Below are 21192 nucleotides of genomic sequence, written 5' to 3'. Positions count from 1 at the left end.
TCAGATGTTTAATTCAAGCCTTTAATCTTCCTTCACTGTTCTTTATTTTCAGAGTCAAACTGAAGATAATCCAAGTAGCAAAATGGATTTGTCTGTAGGTGTGTATCCCTCCACTAATACGAATGGAATATGTTGTTCATGACACCCTGTTGGGACCCCCTGCTCACTTTGAGTTGGGATGGGTGCAGTTCCTAGACACATATTCCACACTCGCTCTGGGGAAGGCGCCGTGTTTGACGTAAATGAGTAGTGTGTGCCACCTATAAAAGCTTGAGACTTGGAGGCCACTGGGCAGCTGGGGAGACCGTGTGTACCACATAAAGGAGTCAGCCTTTGCTCGGCCGTTGGCACTTGTTGTCGTGGACGAGTGTAGGCTCAGCTTTGCCAGATCCTCCAGTGTTTTCAAGAGAGGCCAGAAATTCAGATATGCATTGACATCCTGATTTTTTTTTTTAACGTCTTTATTGGAGTATAGTTGCTTTACAATGGTGTGTTAGTTTCTGCTGTTATAACAGAGTGAATCTGCTATACATATACATATAGCCCCATATCTCCACCCTCTTGAGTCTCCCTCCCACCCTCCCTATCCCACCCCTCTAGGTGGTCACAAAGCACTGAGCTGATCTCCCTGCGCTATGCGGCCGCTTCCCACTAGCTGTCTCTTTTATGTTTGGTAGTGTGTATATGTCCATGCCAGTCTCTCACTTCGTCCCAGCTGACCCTTCCCCCTCCCCCTGTCCTCAAGTCTATTCTCTACATCTGCATCTTTATTCCTGTCCTGGACATCCTGATTTTTAAATAGTGGAAGCTAGTCCAGATTTTTAAAAATGCTGTGTGTGGCCAAGTAAGATATGTCTGTGGCTCTGCCAGAGTCAGCTCTCAGGTGGCCAGGTCTGTCTGCACTGGGATGTTCCATTATTGACCAACCCCCTCCTCTGCAAGTAGAGCAGATGCAGCATCAGCCCTTCATCTGTGGGACCTTCACAGTGATGCTGTCGCTCACCTGAAGGAACTTAAGAAGAATCAAACCGGGAAGAAAAGGAAACAATCCTAGGAGATAAGGGAAATAACCTCTGATCTGTGATACTCTTAAATACGAGAACAGCTAAAAAATGAGCTTCATGTCACTGTACCATAGCAAATTTATAGATATGTGAAAGAAAGTGGGAATAGCCATTGCACCTGGGAAATTACGTTGTACCAGTAACATGGCACGCATGAAGTTCTAAGTTTTAGGGCAACAACCATGCCTCTTTGCTCTTTTTATTCCTCATAATCGTGTTTCACAACCCCAGCTGTTTGTCTAGCAGATGCTAAAATATTAACAAGAGACACATCCTCTCACTGAGGACATTTGAATATATGAGCAAGATATGTTCATCAAACATATCAATACCTGGTCTAAGAATTAGATTAGTTAGAGATTTTTTTACTAGGTTAGCCCTCAGGCTCTCTTTCAGTCTTCCATAGAAAACCGGCTACAGCTAATATATGTTGTGGGGTTTGGGGGGGATTGTTTGGTTTTGGTTTGTTTTTAAGGCATCCATGTGTGTTCCAGGAAGGACCGCCAGCAGCCTGAACCAGTAAAAAGCTCTTCTGGTCTTACACCTGCACCTCAGGGAGCGTAGTGGGACAGGTCACTCTTGGTCATGAGGGAGACATTGATTGTTAACATCCTCACTCCTTCTGTGTTACTTTTCAGGGAGCCTTCCAGATAAAAAATTTGATGTGGACAAGCGAGCAATGAATCTCGGGGATTTTAATGATATCATGAGGAAGGATCGATCTGGGTTCCGTCCACCTAATTCCAAAGACATGGGAACCACAGATAGTGGGCCTTATTTTGAGAAGGTGAGTTGAATCCTTGGTTTAAGATAATAATTCGTGAGAACCACTTTGGTTCCCACTTGTCTTTTGATAATTAATTCCAGAAGGAAGCACAGAATTACTGAACTGAATGAGCGAGCAAAGCACAAACGTCACCTGCTTTTGAATGGTGACATGAAAATAGCTGTTGTTGTTAGGTGATTAGGCAGCAGCTAGATCCATCTGTCTTTAGAATGTGAGTATTGTGAACAAGGTCTAAGTTTTGGGGAATTTATGAAGTTTGGAGGGGGGAAGTGGTCTGTTTATAGTGGGGGAAATGCACACTCAAAACACGTAGAAGAAATCCTAGAGGCAAATTTATTCTGAATTCTTTTTTCTGCTGTTGTGCAACTTTTGGATCTTGTGCAAACAGTCTGTGTCTCCTAAGGCCTTGCCTTCTAGCTTTGTCGAGATGATCCAAAACTTCCTGCTTTGCTATTTCTAAGAGAGCTCTTTTGTCTTCTTTCTCCATTTCCATAATGATCTGTTTTTAGTTATGATGGTATACTTTTCAAATTCTCAACTACCTGCTTTAAACAAGTCATTTATACCTATCTGTTGGGATTTTTAACCTTTCTAATGGAGGAGGTCATTCCTTGATTCAGAATACCAATTTGCAGTGTTTCTGGTCTTCAGAAGGCAGTTAAAACCAGAGTGTTTAGATCTGGCACATTTTTGACACCACAGTGCTGATCCAGACAGCAACATATCCACAAGAGGATTACTGTGGCTTCTGTTTCGGCAGCCACGTAGTTAGAGCAATCAATACTAGATGCATGAAAATGAAGTGTCTGGCAATTTTTATCTTAGTGCGATGGACAGAATGTGTTAACTAACTTAGAGGATAAGAATCTATAGGAAAGAGGATGACAGATGGTGTCTGTTGGGCAAAGTATCATGACTTATTATCAGATCCAAATTCTATCCTCGTTTACTGCTAATACACTCTAACCTTGTTTATTCCTGGTGTTTCTCTTTTCCCTTCTTGCATTCTGTTGCTTCACTAACCAACACTCATTGTGATTGGCTAACTACTACTACTTTTCAGCTGACTTTGCCTTTCTCCAATCAAGATGGGTGCCTTGGGGATGAGGCTCCCTGCTCTCCCTTCTCCCCTTCTCCCAGCTACAAGCTGTCTCCCTCTGGTTCCACACTACCCAACGTCAGCCTTGGAGCAATCGGCACAGGGCTCAACCCCCAAAACTTCGCTGCTAGACAAGTAAGGAGGCCTCTCAAATTTATAACTGCTTGGCTGTGGCCTCGCCTTGGCCCTGGTCTGCAGTTTATTGCATCATTTGTCTGTCTTGGGAAATTTGTTGATTACTGAATGCACAGAATGATATTAAGTATAGGCTTTAGCTCTTTCAGCCCATAGAACCCATCTCTCTTCATGTTTCTCAACATGGATTTTATTTTAAATATGTTTCTTTTGTCTTCCCATTTTTGGTCATAAGTTTACGTTTAATAGTTAACTAATGACTGGCTTAGGAAAATGTTAAAGAAGCTTACAGGTACCTTCTATCATCTAATTTAGCATCATATTTGCCATTTTTGAACGTTTGATTGAATGGCAAGACTACTTTTGAGGTCTTTTCAATCTAATAAAATTGCTAATTAGAAAGCAGCAGCAAAACTAGTAAGATTAAATATTGGAGGGTTACATCATCTTAAAAATCCAGTGTCTTTAAGTATCATATTACCCAGAGAAAGGTAACTTACATGTTAGATAATGAAGCTTTAAGAAGACCGATGTTGCCCAGCGTTTGATTCAGCCTGGAGCAGCGCCTTTCCTGGGGTTGGATCTGTCGGTCCTCCAAGGAAAGGCCATGCAGCAGAAACAGGACTGGCGGGGCTGGCCTGATCATGCCGCCTCTCCTTTACAGGCCCAGGCGGACAGAGCAGGCCTCTGTCTGTCACCTTGCAGTAGCTCTGTTGTAGTTTTTGTGGAGAAAACCAGGAATCTGGGGACAATTCCTTTGTGACAGTGGCTCCAGTGATACTTTCCTGGCCTTAGTTCCATGACTACTTGCTTGTCCTTCTGCTTTCATCTCTGAATGTCACAGAAGGACATTTAATTATTAGTTGCGTCCATTCTGTTTGCACGTGATGACTTTTCACGTAGAAATGAAAGGATGTTATAAAACACCTCTTACGCTATAGTCCTCAAGTCGCATATAGATCGTTCATATGCTTTCTAATTGTTGCCTTAGCACATTTAAAAAATGGACTATATTATATCCATGTGTTCAGATTGCTTAACTCTGGATTGAGAGTTATAGGTAGTTTTTTGTTTTCTTCCTTGATGTTTCGCTCTTTTTTCTAATGTTTCCACAGAGGACATGGCTGTGTATTACTTATATAAACAGAAGAAACAATTATATCCATTTTGGTGGGGAGGAGGGCTCTTTTGGGTTGAGATATATCAAATATAAGATAGTCTTAATACTCTTGGTTAATGGTGATCATAAGTATTCTCCCAGGATCACCTGATTATCAGATACTTATAGTACATAAACTTGAGTATAAGTGACCAGCCAAACTAGCTGTGCGCTGGACTCTAAAAAAAGGTCATTTCTCTTCATTTTTTTGATCTGTGGATTGCTACAAAGTCCATTGTGAACCAAGTTGATTATACATGTTCTATCCAAATATGGTTATGGTTTTTTCACACTATTTTCATGCAGAGTTAATATACTTCATAGTTTCAAAATAAAATTTGAGGGTTTTTCCCAAATTACAGAAGATTTCAATTAGCTTGATAACCTTGTTTTTAATCTATATACCTTTCTAAGTTAAACATTGTAGGTGAGGCAAATATCACCAATAATTATTAGGCTCAGGTCATCATTAAAGCCTCACATACAACAGTGAAGCTTTAGAAATAGCCATATAAGCCACCGTTTATATATATATATATATATATATATATATATATGGTTTTGATGCTGGTTTTCCTAATCTCTAAATATAGTTTTTTTAAAAAAAGACTGGATTGGGCTTCCCTGGTGGCGCAGTGGTTGGGAGTCCGCCTGCTGATGCAGGGGACACGGGTTCATGCCGCGGTCTGGGAAGATCCCACATGCCGCGGAGCGGCTGGGCCCGTGAGCCATGGCCGCTGAGCCTGCGCGTCCGGAGCCTGTGCTCCGCAATGGGAGAGGCCACAACGGTGAGAGGCCTGCGTACTGCCAAAAAAAAAAAAAAAAAAAAAAAGACTGGATTTGTATGATTACCATTAAATACATTACTGTGCAAAATAGCTACTTCTGAGCCAAGAAGATGACCAACTTGTGATACCAAGGTTCCATATTAAAAAATAGAGAAGATGGGAATTCCCTGGTTTGCCTAGTGTTTAGAATTCCGAGCTTTCACTGCCATGGCCCAGGTTCCATCCCTGATCGGGGAACTGAGATCTCACCAGGCACATGCCACAGCCAAAAAATAAAAAAGCAAGATTTAACAGTAAATAATGAATAAAAATCTAAAAAGGGTCTTATTTTTTTTAAAAAGGTATTTTTTGATAAACTTATGTTGACTTATCTTTGTTATTATTTGTATCAGATATATCCAAGTGTTTGGTATGGCTTTGGAGACACTTGATAATGAAAACCTAAAACGTTTGGTGGGAGTGGGATGGACTCTTTCTCCTAGGAATAGGAAAGTAGGGCTTGATTTTACAAAAACCAAAAAAGGTAAATTCTTTGTAATACCTCTTACCAGAAAGAGAGGTTGAAATTTAAAACGACCCATACAGAGCAGTTTGGAGCCCTACAAAACATAGGTTCTGGCAGGGACTTTAGCTGTCAGAAACCCCACCATCCAAGGGCCATCCATGAATAATTAACATCTAATAACAAGGTCATTACTTTGATAGTAAAGTGTGAGAATGATCTCAGTGGAATAGTCTTAGCAAAATAAATGTTTCCTATTTTCCTGGGAAGAATAAGTAGCTAAGCTCCAGACTACCAGGATCTCAGAAAAGTTAGAACTGAGCCATTTCACCTCAGAATGACAAGTTTGATTAGTAAGACAGGAGAGGCAGAGATATTAGAGTTTCTAGAACTAAAGGTCTTTTCATGTTTAAACAGTCCTTTGGGAGATTTAAAATTCATGGTGGATCTTTGATTTTCTTTTATGAGATATACGCAGATTTTAATTGCCATTTCTATTTCTACTTTATATTCATAATCATTTTTATTTTCAAGATTTTTAAGTTCATTAATTCCCCTGAAGCAGTCCCTTAATCTATTTTGAATCATTAAGCCATCAAAATATCTTTGGTGCTCTAGAACTTAAGGACAAAATTCTTCTTTAAAATTGCCTTAATCCCCATGATTCCAGGGATAAGATGATGGTGGTGACCTCAGCTCAGAGCGCACAGACTTGGTATAAGCAGTGGTGTAGCTGTCTTCACTGACGGTGTTCAGTGGGACGTTTGTTTTCAAGTGTATGAAATTGGTGGGTCATGGATGTTTACAAATGATGTGCTCATCCTACAGACCAGGGCTTGATTGAGTTTCTGGGAATACAAAGAGGGAAATATTAAGCTGGTGGTGGAAAGACAGGATGGAAAAAAACTGTAATATGATTTGATGATGGATCCTATCAAAGAGTTTTCAAGTGTTTTGAGAATGTAGAGGTGGGCTCAGTGAATCTGAATGTGCAGTGAGGAAGGTTTGGGAGAAGACTTCGTTGATGAGTTTGACCTCTGAGCTGGGCCTTGAAGAGGCCAAGTGAAGATGGTATAGACAACTACATCGGGCAGCGTCAAGTATCGAATACGATTTCTTTGCTTCTCTGCTAGAAACAAGTCAGAAAGGGAAGGCCATCATATACAGCCCAGCTTTTTATAGCTCTTTGATTGGAGCAGTCTAGAACTGCTTCAATGAGTTGATCCTCCAGAAATCAGGGAGCTAAGCTTGTTTTTTGACTAGACTGATAGTCATACATTTGAATGAGAAGTTACAGGTGAGTAATGTTTTGTTTTGGTAGCCCTGGAATGATTTTTCACTTTTTCCCTTTCTTCCTTTTTTATCTCACTCTGTGGTTGATTCACATTTCCTTGTCTAGTAAAGAAGGGACCAAGCAGACTCAGGACAGGGAAGGGTGTTCGGATCTGGAGTAGGGTCCTCAGGGAGCTAGGCTCACAGTTGGGTGGCACTGATTTTATGATTGAATCAACCAATTCAGAGAAGTCATATCATAGTATTGTTTTACAACTGATATTATTATATAAAATGCAAGCCTGCATTTTTACTCAGTTGCTTTTTAAGGTGCGTCTCAGGTTATATAGTTGGAGAATAAATTTGGTAAACCCAATCTTAAAAAAGAAAGTAGTTAAGTAAATGTTATACTGCCTGTACCTTTCAACAACAACAACAACAAAGTAGTGTTTTTTTGTAACATTTGACTGAGTTTAATGCTTTTGGTTTATAGAATGCATCAGACTGCAGGGGTGGTGATGATATGCCCATGATTGGATTTGAATACTTTTCTGAGCATTCTGAGATCAGGAACTTTTTTCAGTTGTAAAATTCTGTGATTCCATGGAACACGGGATATGATTCTTCTGAGGGAGAGAAAACCTGAACTGTTTCTTATTTGTGTTTTCTTATGTTAACAAAAAGCCTCACCGTCGCTGTTCCGTTGACAGGGTGGCAATCATGGTTTGTTTGGAAATAGCACAGCACAATCGAGAGGCGTGCACACCCCCGTGCAGCCGCTGAATTCTTCTCCTAATCTCCGGGCGCAAGTGCCTCCCCAGTTCATTTCCCCCCAGGTAAGCAGTTCATGGATCCACAATTCATAAGGAAAAGTCCAAGTGGTTACTAGTTGTCAACTGACTGGTTTTGTGGGCATAAAAGGAATAACAGTTACCCATCTAAAATGGGAAAAATCCGGATGCCAGGGATCAAGATCTTTAGAACAAGATGGCAAATCTCGTTTGTTTTTTTTATTGTATCGTGCATACAAAGTAGATGTTTTTACATGAAAGGCATTATGATTATATTCCTTTTAGATCTCCTGTATATTTTCCCAATGCTATATTGATTTTTTAACTGCGTATAATTAAAACTACTGTGTTAATTCCGATGTGTCAACATTCAGAAGTTGGTTGCCCTCAAGGCTTCACAGGGTAATTGCCAGGTTCTGGGTTATTCTGAAAAGTTTTGAGGAGATACACACTAAAACACTGACCGGGTGTTCTAGGGGGGGTTCAAGAACTAGTGAAGCGGCAGAGACTTATTCACAGAGCAACTTTGTGTAGGACACGGTCTTTTGGGAACCATGGGAACCCTTTAGGACCCTCTATTAGCAGGAGATTGGACGGGTTGTTTGGGGGTATAGGTGAGAGATTTGTGCCAGTCTACCACATACTGCCTCTTATACACCTTTGTGGGAAACAGGTCTGAGGAGCAAAGTAAAAGCTGATAAGCCCAAGTAAAGATTCAGTGTGTGAATCAAGATCAAGAGCTTTGAGTCTGTCCCGTCGTATAAGAGGGGGTGGGGTACTTATTAGATCCAGCCAACAGGTTGTGAAGGGTCAGGTTTTGTTGTTTGTTTTTTGATACATCTTGTAAGACAGAAGCTTAAAATGTTTATTTGAAACCATAATCTATAGATTTCAAATCCTGCTTTGGACGTTGAGTCTGTCCATCTTGGTAGAGGAAGGAATGTTGATCATGCCCCCGCCCCCATCTTCACGGTCCTGTCTGGAGTCCTCTTAGGTCTCTCTTCTTCTCCTTCCCTTTCTCTGAGTGTCACTCATCCTTCAAGTCCCAGGTAGACAGAGCTGTTCCTGACTTCCCCAGCCCTTTACAGTGGCAGTGTCTTGCCTTTTGGAGCACTTGCCAACATGCCTTGCCATCAGGCCAACAGCCATCCATGGTTATCGAACGTCTGCAGTGTTCCAGGTTGTGTGTTGGCCGTGCATGGTTGAAGAAAGCACTGCCTCTCCCATCGCTGCCTCCTGGAGTTGTGGCGGTGATGGCAGAGTAGTCGGTAGATAACGTGCTGCATGGAAAAGCTTAACAGAGTTTGGGGAGCAGGGTGGGACCTCACACTAGCAGTGACATTTAAGCTGGGTCTTGAAGAACGAGTCAGAGTTCGCTGGGCACAGCCAGATGAAAGGTGCCTTCCAGGAGGCAGAAGCAGCTTGTGCAGGGGTCAGTAATATCTGGAAGGACACGGCACGTTTGGGGAAATGCGGTTAGTGTGAGTAGTTAGTTTGAGCTTGTGGAAGTGTAGGTATGCTGTCTAGAATGGAATAGGAAGAAGCTAGTCAGGAAGTTTGGGACCAAATTTGGAACGGTTTTGTTTGCCTTGCTAAGTAGTTTGGACTTTGTCCTTTGGTCACCACGGTTTGTAACATTATCTTGGCCACTGCTTAAAAACACAGTTTCTGGGTCTTCCTCAATCTACTGAGACACAGAGTCTTGGGTGTTGGGGCCTCACCACCCCCAGGGGATTTTTACATGCTCCCTAGAGTCTGGCTGCTCCTACTAAAGATAATATAGTGTTAGACAAGATTTCTCAACTGAGTGGCAGTATAGGAAAATTTAAGTTTTGGAAAAATAACACCATGATATAGACGACATGTTTGAATGACAGAATCACTAGAGCAAAGGAGATCAGCTATGAAGCTAGTGCAGGAGTCCAGATAAGATAGTAGCAGTCAGGGGGACTTCCCTGGTGGCTCAGTGGTTAAGACTCCATACTTCCAATGCAGGGGGCTCAGGTTCGATCCCTGGTCAGGGGACTAGATCCCACATGCATACTGCAACTAAGAGTTCGCATGCCACAACTAAGGAGCCCACAAGCCACAACTAAGACCTGTCACAAATAGACGAATGAATGAATGAAACACAGCATTAAATTAAAAAAAGATAGTGGCAGTGGGAATTAAGACCTCCTTGTAAAGGTCACTGGTGATCTTTGTGTTGTGGAATACAGTGATCTGTTCCCCAGTTTTTACTCATGTATCAGCATTTGACACAGTGGATCACTCCCTCCTTTTTGAAATAATTCATTTGGCTTTCAGACACCTTCTATATTGGTTCTCCACCTGCCTTTCCTTGTCTTTCTGCTTTACAAGTTCTTCCTCACTTCCCCAGTGTTTAAACATCAGAGTACCCCAGCCTCAATAACTGAACCTCTTCTTACCACTTACATCCACTTTTAGGTGATCTCACCCAGTGGAATGACTTTAAAATACTGACAGTTCCAGAACTGTGACTTCACCCCAGATCTCTCTTCTGAACCCCAAAGACTTCTGGCCATCTTTAGTAGGATGCCTTATAGGCATCTGAAGTGAACACGCCCAAAACAGAACTTCCTGCTTCATCCCACTCTCCCCTCAAAACATCCTCTTCCTCCAAGCACCTGGCAGTCTCATCCTGCAGGTGCTCAGGCCAGAGCTGGTTGTGAGTTCTCACAACGCACAACCAATCCAGCAACAAATCCTCCCTTCAGAACTTCATCCAGCGTCCAACCATTTCCTACTGTGACCGTGGTCTCCTGACTGGTCCGCCCGCTTCATCCCATACTTGCTCCCTCGAGTCTTGTTTTCTGCCCCGAGTTCACACCGATCCTCTAAAAGCACACTGTCCAGTGTAGCCATTAGCTGCATGAGCACTTGAAATGTGACTTGTGGAATGGAAGAACTGAAGTCTGGTTTCAATGAATTTAAATAGCCACACCAGATTAGCACCTACCGTATGGACAGTGCAGATGTGGGACATTTCTGTCATCACAGAAAGTTAAGGTAAATCATGTTACTGCTTTACCGGGACCCCTCTTCTGGCTCCCTCTCTCACTGAGAATACAAAGCCAGCTCTTCACTGTGGTCTTTGGGGCTCTTGGTGACCTCCCTGCCCCCCCACACTTGCCGCTCTCCTGTTCGTCCAGACCTCTCCAGCCAGCTGGCCCCAGTGCACGGAACATACTCCCAGAATGCTCTTCTCCCAGATTGGCACATGGCTCCATCTTTATTTCCTTCAGAGCTCTGCTTCAGTCCCACCTTATCAGGGAGGCTGTCCCAGGCTGTGTATAGTACACCACCACCACCGTTACTCACCCCCACCCCACCCCCAGGAGGGTAATAAGCTTCACAGCGGCAGGATCTGTGGCTGTTCTGTTGGTTGCTGCATCCTGAACATCGACAACTGTGCAGGGCATGTATTTTAAGTTCAGTAAGTATATGTCAAGTCACAGGAGGATGCATTTCAGAATGATCTAGAAAGTGGAATTGTTAGGAAAGCACAGTGAACTTAGTCTGAGAGACTTAGGGGCTCCAAATCTCTTTATGACCAAAGTATCTGCTCTACTTGGAAGAGAAAAGTACTTGCGTTCTCCTACATTTTTCAAATGTGTTTATTTAGCAAAACATGGTTAACATAAAAATTCTTTCTTTTAAAAAAAATTATTTATTTATTTTTATTTGGCTTTGCCAGGTCTTTAGTTGCGGCATGCGGGATCTTTGTTGCATATGTGAGCTTTTAGTTGCGGCATGCATGCAGGATCTATCTCCCCCACCAGGGATTGAACCCAGACCCCCTGCATTGGGAGCACGGAGTCTTAATCGCTGGACCACCAGGGAAGTCCCAGAAAAAAATTCTTCACAAAACTACCCTCCCACCCCACTGGACGCAATGACAAGAATTATTTTTATGTAATCCCCTATCCAGACTTTGTTCGTATACAGGCATGCTTTTCACATAACTGCATTCATGGTCACAGCAGCCTGCTATTTTCATTAACATTGGGTCATGACATTTTCTGGTTACTAATATAGTCTCCAAGTTGATCATTCTTAATGAGCAAAGCAAAATGTTCCATCAGGTAGACTTGATTTGGTTTCCCTTTCCCAATTATTGGATATTGTTTCTAATTTTTCACTGTCATAAGTAACGCTGTAGAGAAATCCTTTATACATAGATCTTTGCCCACATTATTTCTAAATTTAGTTGCCCAGAATGAAATTTCTGGGTCAAAGCACATGAACATTTAAAATTCTTCTTTTTTCTTTTTTAAATCCATTCCCCAGACCTTCTTTTATTTTATTTTTATAAATTTATTTATTTATTTATTGGCCGCATTGGGTTTTTGTTGCTGCGCGTGGACTTGGACTTTCTCTAGTTGTGGTGAGCGGGGGCTACTCTTTGTTGCCGTGCATGGGCTTCTCATTGCGGTGGCTTCTCTTGTTGCGGAGCACGGACTCTAGGCGTGCAGGCTTCAGTAGTTGTGGCACACAGGATCAGTAGTTGTGGCACACAGGATCATTAGTTGTGGCTCGCGGGCTCTAGAGCACAGGCTCAGTAGTTGTGGTGCACAGGCTTAGTTGCTCCGCGGCATGTGGGATCTTCCTGGACCAGGGCTCGAATCTGTGTCCCCTGCATTGGCAGGTGGATTCTTAACCACTGCACCACCAGGGAAATCCCTGAACATTTAAAATTCTTAACGAGTGACTTCCCTGGTGGCACAGTGGTTGAGAATCAGCCTGCCAATGCAGGGGACACGAGTTCGAGTACTGGTCCGGGAAGATCCCACATGCAGCGGGGCAACTAAACCCGTGTGCCACCACTACTGAGCCCATGTGCCTAGAGCTCGTGCTCCGCCACAAGAGAAGCCACTGCAATGAGAAGCTCATGAACCTCAATGAAGAGTAGCCCCCACTCGCTGCAACTAGAAAAAGCCCGTGCACAGCAACAAAGACCCAACGCAGCCCAAAATAAATAAATTTATAAAATTCTTGATGAATATTACCACATTTTACATCCATTTTAACCGCTTTTTAGGGACAGTCAATAATTAATGTAAACATAGGAAGAAGATATTGAAACTCATCTTTAAGGTTGTTACAAATGTTCCATACCATGGGTTTTTTCTACCTTGCCTTTTTCTTCCTGTTACTCAAATGTTCAGAAAGTAACATATTCTAGAGGTGTTTGTCTTGCTTTTATTTTTATTTATTTTTTAATAAAGAGACTTTTTTTTTTTAACTTTTATTTATTTTTGGCTGCATTGGGTCTTCATTGCTGCGCGCAGGCCTTCTCTAGTTGTGGCGAGCAGGGGCTACTCTTCGTTGCGGTGCACGGGCTTCTCATTGCATTGGCTTCTCCTGTTGTGGAACACGGGCTCTAGACGCACAGGCTTCAGGAGTTGTGGTGCACAGGCTTAGTTGCTGCGCAGCATGTGGATCTTCCCGGACCAGGGATCAAACCCATGTCCCCTGCATTGGCAGGAGGATTCTTATCCACTGTGCCACCAGGGAAGTCCGTCTTGCTTTTAAATTGCTGTCATTTTGCACTTGTAACGCTTCATTAAATGCCATATTCACTCCCAACTCGAGCTTCACTTTCTCCAACCCAGCTGGAGATTGAAAGGACTTTAAGCCAGAATAATTAATTCCCTGCCATGGGAATGTGCAAGCCTGCACTTTAATTACTCTGCAACCCAGGTATGAATAGTCATTTGCCAGGAGCCCAGTGAAGCATCTGTCTGGTCCTTTGTATTCACTGGAGGAGGACAGTACATGTGAATCTGAAGAAGGGAGAAGTTGAGAGTTTCCCTGGTGGCGCAGTGGTTGGGAGTCTGCCTGCCGATGCAGGGGACATGGGTTCGAGCCCTGGTCTGGGAGGCTCACACGTGCTGCGGAGCGACTGGGCCCGTGAGCCACAACTACTGAGCCTGTGCGTCTGGAGCCTGTGCTCCGCAACGAGAGAGGCCAAGATAGTGAGAAGCCCGCACGCCGCGATGAAGAGTGGCCCCCGCTTGCCGCAACTGGAGAAAGCCCTCGCACAGAAACGAAAACCCAACACAGCCCAAAAAATAAATAAATAAGCCAATAAAAAAAATTTTTTTTTGAAATAAATTTTAAAAAAAAGAAGAGAGAAGTTGAGCAGTGCTAGATAGGAAGTCCTCAAAGTACAACCTTGATAGTCTTTATAACTGTCAATTTATAGAACATATGAGATGCTGACATTTAAATTAAAGAATAAAAATACCTTGTGTTAGCATTTCTTTAAGGTCTTTCTGTATCTGTCTATCTGTAAATAATATGTTTCATGTTCCCTTTGTTGAACTTTATGTAATGAAATCATACAGTATGTAGCCTTCTCTGACTTTTTTACTTGATAATGCTTGTAAGATTTTCCCATGTTGATTTAGGCAGTTGTGGTTCATATTGTATTCTACTATAATGAATATACCATCCTTCATTTACCTTGTCTACCCTACTATCGATAGACATTTGGGTTGTTTCCAGATTTTTGCTATTATGAGCAGTGCTGCTGTGAATATTCCTCTATTTGTCTCCTAGGATGAATTTCTCTAGGGTACTGCTGGGTCATGGGCATGTTTTACTTTGAATGGTGGTTTCTTTAGCTAGTTTTGAGTAGTAGGAATAGTAAGGAAGGTGGTGAGATCATGGGCTCGTGGCAAGGGGTAACATACATTCTCAAGACTGAAGAGAAATGGTAATCAGGAGACGAGCTGATTTGTCCAGTAGGTCTTTTGAAACTGAAAGAGGGGGCTTCCCTGGTGGCACAGTGGTTAAGAATCCACCTGCCAACGCAGGGGACACAGGTTCAAGCCCTGGCCGGGGAAGATCCCACATGCCGCGGAGCAACTAAGCCTGTGCGCCACAACTACTGAGCCTGAGCTCTAGAGCCCACAAGCCACAACTACTGAACCCACGTGCCACAACTACTGAAGCCTCCTGCGCCCCTAGAGCCCGTGCTCTGCAACAAGAGAAGCCACGACAATGAGAAGCCCGTGCACCGCAACGAAGAGTAGCCCCTGCCCGCCACAGCTAGAGAAAGCCCACGCACAGCAACAAAGACCCAACACAGCCAAAAATAAATAAATAAATAAATTTATTTTTAAAAACTGAAAGAGGGCTTCCCTGGTGGCACAGTGGTTAAGAATCCGCCTGCCAATGCAGGGGACTCGGGTTCGAGCCCTGGTCCGGGAACATCCCACATGCCGCAGAGCAACTAAGCCCATGCGCCACAACTACTGAGCCTGCGCTCTAGAGCCCACGAGCCACAACTACTGAAGCCTGTGAGCCACAACTCCTGAAGCCCGCACGCCTAGAGCCCATGCTCCGCAACAAGAGAAGCCACTGCAATGAGAAGCCGTGCACAGCAACGAAGACCCAATGCAGCCAAAAATAAATAAATAAATAAATAAAATTTTAAAAAATAATAAAACTGAAAGAAGGGAGGAGAAATGACAAGTTCAGACAATGGCTCTTTATTTTGGAGGCCAGTAGATTGGGAAAGAAAATAAGCAAAAGAGGTTTCCCATGAATCATAGATGAAAGCTTTGGAAAGGAAGTCAGAAACACGCTGATCAGTACAGACAGCCTGGAGCGGCACTGTCCAGTAGAAATGTAACACAAGCCACATAATGGAATTTAAAGTTTTTAGTAGCCCCATTTAAAAGATAAAAAGAAACTGGTAAAGTTAATTTAATGATATATATTCTTTAAACCAATATATCTAAATTATTATCATTTCAACCTTTACTCAGTGTTTTTAAATTATATTAAAATTTTTACTTTCCTTTTTTTAATACCAAGTCTTTGAAATCTGGTGTGTATTTTACGCTTAAAACACATCTCGGGACTTCCCTGGCAGTCCAGTGGTTGGGACTCCACGCTTCCAATGCAGGAGGGCATGGGTTCGATCCCTGGTTGGGAAACTTAAGATCCTGCATGCCACGTGCTGCGGCCAAAAAAAACCCACATCTCCACTTAGGTTAGGCATGTTTCAGCTGCTCAGTAGCCATATGAGGCTAGTAGTTAACATACCAGATGGCACAGGCCTGCAAACAGAGTTATTGTATTCTTTTCTAGCAACTGCCACAGCAAATGACCACAAACTGGGTAGCTTAAAACAACAGGCATTTATTCTCTTACAAGTTCTGGAGGCTAGACGTCTGATAGCAAGGTGTCATCAGGGTTGGTTCCTACTATAGGCTCCAGAGGAGAGTCTGCTCCGTGCCTCTCTCCTAGTTTCTGGTGGCTGCTGGCAGGGCTTGGTGTTCCTTGACATGTAAATGCGTCACTCCCATCACCACCTCCATATTCACGGGGCATTCTCCCCTGTGTGTCTCTGGACTTTCTCTTCTTCTAAGGACACCAGTCATTGGATTAGGGCCCACTGTAATCCATTATGTCCTCATCTGAAACTTGATTATGTCTACAAAGATCCTACTTTTGAATAAGGTCAGTTGGGCATGAATTTGGGGGGTGGGGGACACAGTTCAACCTAGTATAGTTGCTAAACCAAATGAATTTAAGATTCACACTGTGAAGGTAAGAAATACGATTTCATGAGTCACTGAGGTATGGTCTAAGACTCTGGTTTAGAACACGGTGTGATAGCGTAGGATATATCTCCACTCGTAGCCTCCTTCCCTGTCCCCGACCGCTCCCACCCCCCACCAAACAAAAAAAAAGAAAAAAACCTTTTAATACAGTGAGGTTAGAACCATTACATCAGAGACAATAAGTTAAGCCACACTGGTGACCATTTGGGTGAACTCAAAGGACAGGTGAAGAAGAATTATTATTTGAGATGAGTTGTGGAAGGTGCGTCCCTCATGCTGGCCATAAAACTCGTGCAGCGGTGAAGTGCACAGTAATGGTGTGCCTGCTTTGAGCTCCTATCTGCTAGGGGTCTGTTAAAATAGAAAATCAAATAAGGTGGGATTTTGTTTTGTTTCGTTTTTTTAAGTCAGTTTATCTTTTTTTTTAAATTGAAGTATAGTTGATTTACAATGTTGTGTTAGTTTCGGGTGTACAGCAAAGTGGTTCGGTTATATATATCTATATGTCTGTTCTTTTTCAGATTCTTTTCCATTATAGGTTATTACAAGATATTGAATATAGTTCCCCGTGCTATAAAGTAGGTCCTTGTTGTTTATCTGTTTTTTATATAGTAGCGTCAAACAAGTTTTTTAATTGGTTGGCAACACTCAGCATCTCGTAGAGAGTAGAGAGGAAGCAGCTGGGAAAACTATTACTTTAAATCAAAATACTTTCCAAAATGAGAGAATTGGTAGTTTAAATGCAAGTGCCTGAGATCTTGGAAGAGAATGAGTTGGTGAGCCAAGTATAGGAAACTTGAATTTAGATGTTTTTAGACCAGAAAGTGTCAAAAGATAGGCAGATATTCTTGAGAATGTAGCAGAGACGGTGACTCAAAAGTATTAGGAAGCTGAAGAATTTAACTTTGACTGTGATGCTAAAGAAAGGTAACATGGGAAGACCCCATGGCCTTCTGATGAAAGCATTCTGATGACTCACGTTTTATAGGGTCATTTTTAAAAGATGGAAAGTAAGGGTATGCAAGCAAGGGTGAATGTGTGAGAGTCATGCTGGGAGATTAAAACACAAAATAAGTGGAGGCTTGTAAAAAGTGTCTTAGAGCTTGGTTTGGTGCAATGTGGTGACTGGGAAAGGAATCATAGCTTTGGACTCTTCATATAATGCTGACTGATTAAGTGGAAAGAAAATTTTTACGGCTTTTGTCTTCTCTGTTAAGAATAAGGGTGTTCAACCGAAAGGGTTTAAGATGCAGTAAATCCTACAGCAGAGAAAGAATTTGTGAAAAGAATTGCAGAGCCCTGACTGTGATCTTTGAAGAATGCTTGGGGTCTTCAAGGAGGAGGGTTTAATAATGACAACCCCTCTTTCCTGCCCAAATCCTGAATTTTTAAGACAAAAAGAGGAAGGCTTCCAGGGGCCTAAACGTCCCCTTTACTACCGAGAAAGCTGATACTGGAGAATGTGAGCTTCCTAATACTGAATTCCAAACTTACCCCCTAGTAACTGGAATAGGGCAGTCCTCCCTGTGGGCTTGCTGCCACGATGTAAGGGAAAGAGGCCCAGAGTGTTATGATAAAGGTGGATGCCCCTCTGTGTGGAGCCTCAGGTCAGCAGTGGGAAAGAAGCACCCCTCCCCTACAATGAAGTAAGGAGAATGGGGGAATTTTTTTTTTTTTTCTAATTTTGAAAGAACAAGGAAAGTGGCTTAAAGACTGATGAACTTGGTGCCAATTCCAAGTAAGATTCTAGACAAGATTATCAAAAACGTGGTTTCTGAGCACCTGTACCAGGAATTGAGAATCGTAGTTTGCTAACATATTTGAACTTAACTCGTTTTCTTCACTGATTGGTAAAAGAATTTTGGATTATAGGAACGATAAAGTTGTTGTATCTCTATTTTGACAAGTCATTAGACAAGCTGTCTAAAACAGTTGTGTTGATTAGAAATGATTGGCTGTTCCTGGACTTAGACCAGTTTCAGGTTGGAAGGACGTTTTTAGTGGCACGTGACTAAATTTATCTTCAGCTCTGTCAAGTTCAACATTCCTGTCAGTCACCAGATGGGGAAACTCAAACTGGGAATAAGTGAAATAATAGGTAGAAAATAACTTGGTGGGGTGACTATTAGGAAGTTAAAATATGAGAGGTTCATTCATCTAATAGGTGTTTATCGACCATCTGCTATGTGCCATGCATATAAAGGTAAATGTAAAGTCCTAAGGATCAAAACATAAATTCATAAAATTTTTAAACCCAGCTGCTTAAAAATTACGTGGGGAAGTAAAACGCCCCATGTAATTTTAATCTGATGCCCCATCTACAATTTTAATATTGTAGATTTTAATTGACAGTAGGCTTAATGTGTGAGTTAGGAGCTATGATATGATCATCAGAGAAGTTGAGATTGTAGGAACTGTTAAAAGCATGGCTTTTAGAAGAATAGTTAGTGATGGCCAGGTCTACCCAGTATTAGACAACGTTAGGAAATGGCTTTTCTGTCCTGGGCTCTGCGTTGAGAAATTGAATGAGATACAGGTGAGAGAACTGATCATATGTAGCCTGGAGATGAGATGCAGGGGAGCTGTAATCATTGTCTGGACATCTGAAGAACCATCCTGTGAAGTAACATGAACATGTACGGAGTGCATTTCTGAGCATTTGACATGGACTAACTCGTAAAATCCTCAAACACCCGTTTTGGAGATAAGGAAAGTGAGGCTTAGAAAGGTTAAGTAAGTCACTTGCTCTGAGTCCTATACCTTAGAAAAGGCAGGTCCACACGGTCTGCCTCTAGAACTAGGCTTCTGACCACAGTGCTATTTACCACTCATGGAAGAGGGAGCAAGTTTGTTCTCCATGGCACTCACTGATTCAGTGGGTTCCGTGGATGTTTTTATAGCACATTTCCAGTAATAACTTCTCAGACAAAAGTTATATTATCATTAATTTTTTTCTTGATATTTTCTAGATTGTAAAATTCATAATTTTTAGTGTAGAAAAATTTGGAAGTCTAAAAAGAATTAAAAAGCTCCTGTAATTTCACCACTCAAAGACAACCATTGTTAACACTTTGGTGTATTTCTCCCAATCGTTCAATATTTTTCATAAATATTTTTCAAGGAAAAAATTGGCAGTGCTTGCTTCAGCTCTAATAAAATTCATTTCACGGAAAAATAAAAATTTTATTTTGATAAATTCTGAAAGTTCCTTCTTTTGGCTAGGTTTCTGCCTCAATGCTCAAGCAGTTTCCCAACAGTGGCCTGAATCCAGGTCTTTTCAACGTGGGGCCCCAGTTATCTCCTCAACAAATTGCCATGCTGAGCCAGCTTCCACAAATTCCCCAGTTTCAGTTGGTAAGTAGCAGATTTTCCTCCTATAGCTAAAAAGGTTACTTGCTTTTTTTTCTTTTTCTTTTTTTTTTCCCTTTAGCTTTTATTTGCTTCATTTCATGCAAACTGTTGAGTGTGTGCTTAGGGTTGATATATCAGCTCAACTGCAGGTAAATGTGACCCGTAGACCGGGAACTCGGTGGTGCTTCCTTCACGGGCACTTGATTCATTCACCGTTTTCCCAGTAAGTCTGTCTCAGGAAACTTGCGTCCTTTCTCTCTCCCCTGCTTTGTAGGCGTGTCAGCTGCTCCTGCAGCAGCAGCAACAGCAGCAGTTGTTACAGAACCAGAGGAAGCTTTCTCAAGCCGTGCGCCAGCAGCAGGAGCAGCAGGTACGTGGCACTGGAAGGGTCCCCCTGGTGCTCCACGGGAGGAATGCGTCTCTGCTTAACCTCTTCGATGGCAAACATGACTCAAATGCCGCCTTTCCCCGTGAGGTTCAGGGTGTTGGCTTCTCACGTGTCCGTTTTCCCTTGCGCCTGCTCGCCTCCAGCTGGCTCGAATGGTGAGCGCCCTGCAGCAGCAGCAGCAGCAGCAGAGGCAGCCCAGCATGAAACATTCGCCGTCTCATCCCGTTGGGCCCAAGCCGCACCTGGACAACATGGTCCCCAACGCTCTAAATGTGGGGCTCCCAGACCTTCAAACCAAAGGGCCAATACCTGGATATGGTTCTGGTAAGCTGTGAAGTAATGAAAACTGCCTGTTGAAAAATACCTGCCAGTCATGTTCTCAGCCTGGGGGTTGGACCTACATTACGCTGTTTTCACAACAGTTGTGCAGGGTAGGTGAATATTTGTATCCCTCTCTTTCAGGTGAGATATCTGAGTTATTGATATCCTAGAGTCTCAGTGGTTTCCTGAAGCTCACCACACAGTAAATAACAGAGACAGGCCTCCACCTTCTCTGGGTCCAAAGCAGTCTTTTATTACTTGTGAGTGGCAATTGGCTCTCCTACCACCAGGACTTTTTTCAAGCCAGTTAAATGTTTGTACCTGCTGTGACTGCTACACAACGTCTGAGGTTATAATCTAATAAATTATGTACAAGTTGAGGCGTTTAGCTCTCCAGCTAAAATTACCTTCTCTTGAAAAAATGGGGAACTGATATTAAAATTATAAGGCAAACTGATAAAATTCTTCTGATATTAGTATCTCATCTGATTTAAATAGAATTAGCACAAGTAAAGTTATACCTTTGACATTCATCAAGAATTTGTTGGCAGGCAAATCGTAGCTCTTTCAGAACTGGGGAACATGTTGTAAGCAGAGTCCAATCAGTGAGGCAGCAGTGATTTAAAAATAAAATTAAAAAGGTACCACACCCCACAGCGTTTTTCTTCTCAGACTGACAACATTTAGATTTTCTTTCAGTAAAGACCATACTGTTCTCTGCAAACTCAAAAACAAGAGTTTGGGGAGACTTGAAATCCATACTCCCAGGTGACAAAGTGACCCTGGACAAATGACCCTACTCTCTGTGCTCTGTGAGGTGCCCACTGCCCCCTGGGGAGGCCACATCCAGAGAAGAGCAGAGAGTTCAAGGACTCCTTGATCCTGGATAGTTGTAAGGGAATTAATTTACAGATCCTCAAGTTCTACCAACTGTA

At 42.5% G+C, this 21192-nt stretch overlaps 1 protein-coding gene across 1 annotated transcript in view; it reads left to right on the top strand.

Moving 5' to 3' along the window:
• Positions 1-21192, top strand: part of TNRC6B (trinucleotide repeat containing adaptor 6B) — a 132734-nt gene that overhangs the window by 91618 nt on the left and 19924 nt on the right. The window contains exons 9-15 of the mRNA XM_065886775.1: positions 53-98; positions 1703-1851; positions 2915-3085; positions 7517-7642; positions 19420-19551; positions 19823-19918; positions 20080-20260. Of these exons, the coding sequence (XP_065742847.1) occupies positions 53-98; positions 1703-1851; positions 2915-3085; positions 7517-7642; positions 19420-19551; positions 19823-19918; positions 20080-20260 (901 nt within the window). The remainder of the gene's footprint in view (positions 1-52; positions 99-1702; positions 1852-2914; positions 3086-7516; positions 7643-19419; positions 19552-19822; positions 19919-20079; positions 20261-21192) is intronic.

This window comes from Phocoena phocoena, chromosome 11 (assembly GCF_963924675.1).
Source record: "Phocoena phocoena chromosome 11, mPhoPho1.1, whole genome shotgun sequence".
Lineage (NCBI taxonomy): Eukaryota > Metazoa > Chordata > Mammalia > Artiodactyla > Phocoenidae > Phocoena > Phocoena phocoena.
Note: the sequence above shows the minus strand (reverse complement) of the source record. Positions and strands in the feature narration are given on the sequence as shown.